We start from the raw sequence: 9,517 nt of genomic DNA, 5'->3' as shown, positions 1-9,517 counted from the left end.
GCACAAACAACCAACACGGGCTTATGAGAAATCTGTGCTAACGTACGTGTCACGGTGCAACATTTAATTAATTAACAATCAATTCATGTGCATCCACTTTATTCCAATACATTTACTATAGCCTTAGATTAAAAACACAGAGTAAAAAATACAAAACGCCAAATAAACGATGGTTGGCAAGAAATAAGTTTGGGTAAACTGGCATGGCAATGATGTCAAGTGAGCTATGTGTATAAATTTGTATTGTTTCTCATGTCTAATTTCATCTTGGCGTGTACAATCGGGGTGCCAGAGTTGGTTGAAGGCTGGAAAAATCATAGACAATTTTATAACGTAAAATGGTATACAGCCAGTTTAGACCAGTGTTAGCATCGACTTGGATGGACGTGTTTACTTTAATTGTCGTTTGAACAAAAATATGTGGGCTTAAAACGCACCTGTATGCGGGTGTATGCGTGCATATTTTTTATGTATATTTTACATGTATATTTTTATAAATTCTTTTTAAATTACTATTTCGTCCTTTTAAATAGCGCCGTGGACTCTGAAGTGTAAGATCGCTTCGTAAGAAAACTTTTAATTGAACTTAATTTGACCTATCGATCTTTTATTTTCATGTCATCTGTAGTGTATATCACACTTGTTATTTAGCATCTTTTCGTATTTATCAGAAAGGCTTTCGCACATTATTTGCTTATACACACAAGTTCCTTTGTTTATTAGCCATCAGCATTTATACTTTTTATCAAATTTGCGACATTCGTTATAAACTTACATTGTATCCTCATTATGCATCATTCTTGTTTTGTTTTTTTTTTGTTTTTTTGCATACGCTTTTTATTCTTCTGTCATATTAGTTTTGTAATTTGCAGTTCTATGTAATCAGGTCGAGCAAAGGTAATTATTGTAGATGTACAACGGAGCATCATATTAATGGATGAATAGATAAGTATATGTTAAATTGGCGAAAATGTTTTTAAACCAGCGTTTGTAGTGCACACTTTCCCTCTTTCATGGGCGAATCGTAAGCATGGTACTTTTAAGTATTCACTTTGCTTGTTATTTTCATTTAAATTTATCAGTTTCGTTCTCATGTACACCCTTCGTTGGACTGCACCTTGAAACACTTAATGTGTCTCACTTGCCGTGCATTTTAGGTATGAGTGTTTAATATACATCAGTATGTATATTTACGATATATAATAAAAAATAATAATAATAGCAATGCTACAACTACTACACTACTAATGATGATGATGATGATAATGGTTATTATCATTATTATTATTATTATTATTTTGCTAACGTTTTTATCTAAGGCGATTTGCAAGATTTGGGGTTCATTTGCTTACATTTCTTTTGCTTTTACGATTGGAGCACAAACATGAATTCACTTGCTCAGGGTCACACAGCAGTGTCAGTAGTAGGATTTGAACCAACAATCTTAGGGTTTGAAGTCAAAAGTCCAGATATATATCTTTCCTAATTATAAATATAACTTAAAGTCAATCTACTCTCATAAACTGCAGTACATATTTTAAACTGGATGGTCTGAGTAAAATAAACTGTTTTAATGGCTAGTTTGTTGTGTTTCCCAAGAAGCCTTCAACTCCAAAGCGACGGGTAGAATATATTTATATTCAATTTCATTATGATCCTAATCATATTAACATTTTAAAGTAGCCACGCATTTGTAATCATTTAAGAAATATAATAACCGACCATCTTAACGGCAGCTAATTTTCTAAATGTTGAGTATATAGAAATGTATTTTTGCAGCAGTTGAGTCTGACTCATTTTGTAAGCGATATCAGAAGCATACCATGTGTGCATGTGTCTGTGTGTGTCCCGACTGATTTATGAGACTATATTTGAACTGTAGAAACTCACTGCAATAAAGACAAATGAAAAATTCCAGCTGCGGGATCTACAGCAGGATTCGATAGAGGCAGCAGTTTTTTTGAGATGTCAGTACCTTTAAATCCACTTTGCAGTGGAGTGGGGTCCAGATGATGCTATAGCACTCCGATTCAGATGGATATTCCGATTCGAAAGAGATCTTTAAGTCCGCTATGGCGTCCCAGGTGTAACAAAATTCAGTCTTGTTCAGCCAGCAAAGGTTTTTTACAAAAGGTCCCTCCATATCAGGAAAGTTTCCCACGTCTATCTCCACAAAGGTCTTCTCCTCTGTCAACGTCTGTATAATGAGTGAGTGGGTCCTCCTTTCCCAGATGAGACCGCTAAAACTGCCCTTTAAGATCCAGTTCTTGTTAGGCTGATCCACCACTTGCCAATAAATGATCCCAATGGTCATCACAAAAAAGATCGCCACTCCGAGGCAAGCGATTGCTCCCTTCCAAGTTTCGTTCATTTCTTTCAACCCAGTGTCCCAAGTCACCTCAGGGATTGGACTGGGATTCCTGTTGCGAGTGTGAGGCATGTTATAAAATAATAAAAAAATAAAATACAAAAACGAAATTGCTAAAGTTGTTGATGCGGATAGTAAACGTTTTAAAGCATTACGTCTTCAATAGGTTAGTGATGCTTACATTCATTAAAATAATAATCAGTGTCAAGTTATTCCGTACTGATGTACTGAAAAACACGATTAAATGATGGAATAGTCAGATGAAATTTCCAAAAGAACAACTTACCACATGTTGTTAGATTTACAGTAAAGTTTTTTAATTGCATTGATCGCGGAGCACTGAGCAGTCTACACAGGTTTGGCAGTAATGTCTGAAAATAGCTCCTTAACTGCGTTACTTGCTTGCCCTGCACTTTCCCTCAAGTCTGACGTAACTTCAAACCGCAGTTCAGCTGGGACGGAGAAAGTGATTAGACCGCTTCACAAAATTTAAGGAGCAGGTTACAGTGAGCAGGGCACAGGAGAGTCACAGTTCCCTCCGAGGCGACATACTGGCTGAGTGACAGCGCGAGAAGAAGCGGGGCGCACTCGTGAACCTTAGCCGCGTGACGCGGCAGCCGGAGTGTGAGCACCGGGACACTGAAGGAAACGTCAAGGAGAGAAGGAAAAAAGCGAGAAGAGCAGCGAACACCAGAAACTCTGCAAAGGGCTGCCTATTTAAACACTACGGGCTGCCAAAGTTGTCAGTTTATATCTAGTGCACTAATTAATAGTGCAACAACGAAAAAAGAACAGGAACATGTAACTATAAACAGCGGAGAAATGGGGGTAGGAGTTGGGGGGGGGGGGGGGTTAGTCTTAAATAGTAAGAAATGCACAGGGGGCAGGGCAGGCAGTGAACCTGTGGAGTGCTCTACATGGAAACTTAATTTTTCCATTCGTAGAATTGTTTTGTTAAAAGGGAAACAGAGATGAAAAAGAATATCCAGTATGTCTTCATGTAATATTGGTAGTGGAATTTCAAAGATAAACTCAAGATGAAGGATCACTGTAAAGGACAATTTTTACTTACATCAAAAATAATTTTTGTAAGGCAAAGTATATTGAGAAAAATGAACATGAATTCTGTTCTTTCTTGTTCTGATCCAGAGCTGTGGCGTGGCAAACTGTTTGTTGCCCAAAGTCTCCAGGACTGTGACTTTCTTTTTGACTCTGTCCATTACATTTTTAACCTCCACCATTGTTTCTTTGCAGCCTTTGTCGATTTTCATAAAGCGTTCGACTCAGTTGCTCGAGCTGCCCTGTGGGACTTCCTGAGGGTTCGCAGGATCCCCTCGAGGTTGCTGGATATCATGGCCGGCCTGTACACTGGTACTGTGAGTGCTGTGCAGAGTGGAGGCAGGACCTCTGTGTTTTTCCCAGTTCGTTCTGGGGTTCGTCAGGTGTGTGTTCTGCTCCTACTCTGTTCAATGCTTGTATGGACTCGGTGTTGGGCAAGGTCATGGGGGTCCAGCGGCTGTGGGGCATCTGTTGGTGAAGAAAGATTCAGAAAGAGACTGAGCGAGGAGTCTGAGTGTCTGGGCTTGTGAGTGTCCTGATAAAAAACCAACATCCAGGCCTTTAATGACCTCTTGGGCACAGCCATCAGCAGTGTGTCTGTCTGCGGAGATTGTGTCGACCTTGTCGAGAGGTTTACTTATCTCGGCAGTGACATTCATGTGTCTGGTGACTCTTCCTATTATGTCAGTAGACGGATTAGGAGAGCATAGGGGTCATGAGGTCGCTGGAAAGGGGTGTGTGGCGCTCCCGATAGCTATGCAAAAGGACGAAAGTCCAAGTCTTTAGAGTCCTGGAGCTTCCTGCCTTGCTATATGGTTGTGAGACATGGACGCTATCCAGTGACCTGAGATGAAGACTGGATTCCATTGGTACTGTGTCTCTCCGGAAAATCCTTGGGTACTGCTGGTTTGACTTTGTGTCGAATGAGCGGTTGCTCATGGAGTCCAAAATGAGGCATATTACCTGCATTGTGAGGAAGCGGCAGTTACGGCACTATGGCCATGTGGCGCATTTGCCTGAGGGTGATCCAGCTTGTAAGATCCTCATTGTTGGGGACCCGAATGGCTGGACCAGGTCAAGGGGTTGCCCACGTAACCCCTGGCTGCAGCAGATAGAGGGTCATTTCCGGAGGGTGGGACTGGACCGCGTGTCTGCCTGGGGGGTTGCCAACCAGGATGGTGGAACACTGGAGCTCATCCCTGTTGGGCTCCATAGCCACTGCTAGGGGGAGCTGCATGGCTTAACGAGCCCATGTGAACTGGACTGGAGGTGCAGCCTGAAGTAGATCAACGAGCACAGGCCCACTTCCGGGGGTGCTTTAAAAGTAGCCTTCAGCCACTACTCTAGGCACACCAGAGTCGGAACGAAGAAGAAGAAGCCGCTGCCGTCTGGGAGGAGTAGTGGAGTGCTTTTGGGTGTTTTGGGACTGTGTTGGGCCTGTGGGACACAGGGAAGACGTGCCCCACGGCTGGCGAAAAATAAAAACCCTTTTTTATTTATTTCTACACGTGCCTCCGTTGTCAGTCTGTGTCGGGTTGATGCCTATATAGCGCCATTGCGCTACTTCAGTAAAAGTTAATTTGAAACTAAACACATTGGGTCAAATGAAGCAAACATTGCTTCATGACTAAATGAAACAGACTGCAAAGATCCCAATGAGATGAATCAATTTCTATGGCAGTTATTGTTGTACATAGGGTATACCAGATAAGTACTAGCCCAAACTGGACCAAAAAACAATAAGCCAGAACCCTGCAATAAGACAAATACCATGCAACTTTTTTGAAGAAGATAGGTCAATTTTTTTCAGATGTTATTGTTGTTCATAGGTCTAGGTGTTCAGGGTGGACATCTTGGAAACTGCTTTCTCTAAAATGTTCTGTTTTTACTGGAATGTAGTCATTTAGGAGCTCTGCACAATGCAAAGAGAAAAAAGCACAGTTTTCCAGCAAAAACTGTAATTTTAGGACATGAAAATCAGTTTTGATTTTCCACAGACATGCACACACATAGACACACTTACAGACCCCGTGCTAAAATCAGGATTTCTTGACGTTTTGAACATCGTAGATTCAGACTCTGTGTTTAAGTCAGTTGTGAATTTTTGACCTCATCATCATTTATATGGAAGTAAATATGGCAACTGTAAATTATCCCTGTATGAGTGAGTGTGTCCATCCAGAGTTTGTTCTGACAGGCTTGTGCTCAATGCTGACAGGGTTCACATCACAGCTGCTAGTGTTAAACCAACACTTAAAGCATACACAATATATATGAAACCCCTTTATTAAACAATGTCAAAATACAATTTAACCCTAGCAATTTTTTCTGTTTAGATTACAGTTCCCGGGACCCTAAACTAAAGTAAACAGAGGATGGGTACATTCATTTACTGAACCTGCTTCTTTTTATATGGGTGTGAGGGCAGCTTCCATCCCAAAGATAGAAACCAGTCCTGACCAGGGTGCCAGTGCATTGCAGCAAATGTTTATTACCTTATAACATCTATTTATATTGCCCACAACTCATAAGTATGTTATTAAGAAGGGTATTGATATTGGTTAAGAGGATGGTTTGGTGAACAAAACACTTTTTTAGGAACATTAAGTACAATTAGTTCACTATATTGATTAGACAGAAACTTGAGATAGTTCACGAATGAAGCTAAATGAAGCAAATAAAGTGACAAAATGAATTTATTAATATAGCAACATTCTACAACCCACGTAGTTCAATTCCTTATGGATAATATGAACATTGCTGCACATCATCGTTCATTAAGTACTTTCAGCCAATGAATAACTTAATAGAACTGTGTCAAGATATGCTACCGAGGCTGCTTTATACCAATGGCAATAAGAGTTTATAATGCCTCACTGTGATTGCTCTTTTTATCTTTAGCCAAGTCAGATGTTTTCTTTCTTTTAGTGATTCTTGTGTTTATTTTTTATAATATGAAACATGCATAAGAAATTTGACAAACGAGAGGAGACCATTCAGTCCATCATGCCTGTTTATGTAGCTAATAGCTAAGCTGTCCCAATATCTCATCCAGATTCTTCTTAAAGGTTGTCCAGGTTTCTGCTTCAACTACTTCAACTACAGCTGCTTTCTGTCTTGGTAGTTTGTTCCAGAGTCCCACAACTCTTTGCATAAAGAAGTGCTTCCTTGATTCAGTCTTATTAATAAGATTTATGTATATATTTATTTACCAGTAATGGCGCACTGCACAAATACAGTGCAGTGCAGTGAATACACTTTTTTCTTAATTTTTCACTTAAGTCTTCAACCTGCCTCAGGAATGATTTAAGATATGAAGAGGTAGGGGAAGTGATGGCGAAGGTGGTAGGAATGAGAACGACGTGTGTATGCATGCGCCGCACGGCCACCCTGCTGGCCGCTGCCAAGAGTTGATTCTACAATAAAATAAAAATAAAAAGAGGAATAACATTGGAGGTCAATCATCACCCCAAAAGTGGATAGTAGACATCACGTAGTATATGTGTACCAAATTTCAGGTCAGTATGGTTGTTTGTTACGGTTCAATAGTTCAAATGGTTTGCGAGCTACAGGTGATTTGAAATCCAGGACAGACAAATGAACATCCACGGTAGCATATTAAATATAAAGATTGGACTTCTGTAAAGAGCTAAATGATGTACCCTCTGGGGTATCTATCTATCTATCTATCTATCTATCTATCTATCTATCTATCTATCTATCTATCTATCTATCTATCTATCTATCTATCTATCTATCTATCTATCTATCTATCTAATGAAAGGAAATATTTTTAGGATCATTTCTCTGTGCGTGTGTCACTACGCCAGAATGTGAGACTATGGAGCCTGTTATGTATGACTCAATTGACTCAATTCTAATGAAATTTGTCAGAGTTATTACCTTGGAAAATACTAGAAGCCTATTAATTTGAGCAAATTTGCTCCAGTTGGTGTTTCTCTACAGAGATAATCACATATGCATTGGGTATAACGGGAAATATTGTAGCAGCAGTAGAATTCAGGAGACTTACATGTTTTTATGCATTTCGAAACAGGATTTGATTGCTTTTAGAGTGATACCCTCCTGTCTGTCTGTTTGGATATGACTCCTTGAACACAGTAACTCAAAAATGTATCATTCCATCTCAAGGAAACTTGGCACAGTTATTAGCACTTAACATGCTGTATTTTGAGCAAAATTGCTGCAGCAGATCTTGCTGTGCATTGATTAACTGCATTTACTGGAGGTATACATAGGGAGAGTACTGTGACGGGTCAAAATTGTATTTTCTACTTTTCATTAGATTTCAATGTTTTAGACATATGTGAACAGAATACTACCAACTTACAGAGTGATATATGTCAGGATGTTAGTCTCTGGAAACAATATTTAAAAATTGAAACCCTCAGTACAAATGAAAATTGGCATGGTTACTAGCATTGTCAATTGTTAGAAGTCTATTGAGCTTGAGTAAAATCTCTGCAGTACATTTTGCTCTACAGATATAATGATTTCACATTTTTTTACCCACTTTGGCTGTAATAATTTACTGCTAAAATCACTGCTTTATATATGGAAAGTCATGTGCTGGACACATCATTTTTTTTTTTTTTTTTTTGACAATTGCAGCGCAGACGGGTAATGTGAGTCGCTCAGGATCACATAGACCCAGAGGCAACCACTGAACTGGCAGTCTTGTGGTGTAAATTCCAAAGCTTTAGCCACCACACCACACTGCCTCCCTGACGTTCGAAAAGAATACGTTTCTTCAGAGAGCAACAAATCAGTTGCACATGGGATAATTACTGTAGTTTATTAATAAGCCTCTTACATAAGTAGTTCAAGTAACAAAAAGGAATTGGCCTTTAAAAGATCAGGAATGTTTTTAGAAATAATTAATGTATTATGTAATGAGTTAGGAATAGCATTAGGGTAAATAAGAAGACATGTTTGCAAGGATTGCATAACTGTTGTTTAAAAAATGGGAAATCTGGCTAATATTTGTTCAGCTTATATTGCACTTTTCAGTGTTTTTATTTATCATTTCAGTCACACTTGAACAGTAATGGCATTGTGTTATTAACATTTTTTAATAATGATGCATATCTTTGATTGACATTTATAAAAAAAATAAATAAATACATCATGGCATTCCCTCTTGTTTATCATGCACCTATGTTCTATACATTTTTGTCTAAATCCATTTCTGAATCCGCATTTCCCAGTACAGGGTCATTGAGACTGGACATAATCCCAACATCATTGGCTGTAAGGCAGTAACTGATGTTGAAGGAATACCAGTACTCAACAAGACACATTCATATACAGAGTGACACATACATATATGAGCACTTAATACAAAAGCAGTTACTAATGTAGAACAGAGGTGGATCCACAACATATAGTACAATGATTTGGGCAAACTCTGAAGATATTTCTTGAAAGCCACGCTTAACAGCAAGGTCTGGGAGTTATTTGGTAAATTTAATGCCAATTATTTTTGATTCATAAATTGAACTGTGACATGGTCTAGTTCAGCATTTTCCAACCTGTGGGCCTCAGCTGCATTGCAGGAGGTCAATGGCCAAGCCTTGACGAAGACCAGCCCCCTTTCCTCCTCTCTACCACCACTCGGATGATCACATTTGATTCACAGTGGCAGCATCTTAGGTGGATCACGTCCAATCCTGGACAACCTCTCCAGTCCCCAGTCTGACAATCATACTCAGTTCACCAGAAAAAGGCTCCAAGATGCTGACCATAATAAGCTTTTCCAGTCATCTTCCATCAAATGCCTGTGTTTTTTTGCCAATTTCAACCTTTTTTTGTTTAGCCAGTTTCATATATGACTTTTTCTTTGAAACTGTGCCCTCTAAGGCCAACATCCTTGACTCACCTTCCCCAGGAGCGGACTGGGTCTGAAAACCGATCCAGTCATCCTTCAAAGAGTAAGGTGACAACATCGACCCACGCAGCCCATTATTCATTGTAATTTTCTTAAAATTTGTGATGAGCACGCGGCTCACTACTTGCTATGAGCCTATGATATGAACTCTATCTAAACTGTTGCCAAACTTAATCTGTACA

The 9,517-nt window shown here is 39.3% G+C and overlaps 1 protein-coding gene across 2 annotated transcripts in view; it reads right to left on the bottom strand.

The window, feature by feature from the left end:
* The window catches only part of si:ch211-236l14.4 (SITS-binding protein), a 243,510-nt gene extending 240,418 nt beyond the window's left edge, over positions 1 to 3,092 (bottom strand). The window contains exons 1-2 of one of the 2 annotated variants that reach the window (XM_051923466.1): positions 2,655 to 3,092; positions 1,976 to 2,420 (exon numbers count right to left, since the gene is read on the bottom strand). In XM_051923466.1, the coding sequence (XP_051779426.1) occupies positions 1,976 to 2,420; positions 2,655 to 2,659 (450 nt within the window). In that variant the 5' untranslated portion in view covers positions 2,660 to 3,092. Of the gene's footprint in view, positions 1 to 1,975 lie in introns of both variants that reach the window. The other variant, XM_051923465.1, reaches the window with a different exon arrangement.
* Positions 3,093 to 9,517: the final 6,425 nt, after the last annotated feature.

The sequence above is a fragment of the Erpetoichthys calabaricus genome, chromosome 2, assembly GCF_900747795.2.
Source record: "Erpetoichthys calabaricus chromosome 2, fErpCal1.3, whole genome shotgun sequence".
Classification (NCBI taxonomy): Eukaryota; Metazoa; Chordata; class Cladistia; order Polypteriformes; family Polypteridae; genus Erpetoichthys; species Erpetoichthys calabaricus.
The sequence above is the reverse complement of the archived record's forward strand: the minus strand, read 5'-3'. Positions and strand labels throughout refer to the sequence as shown.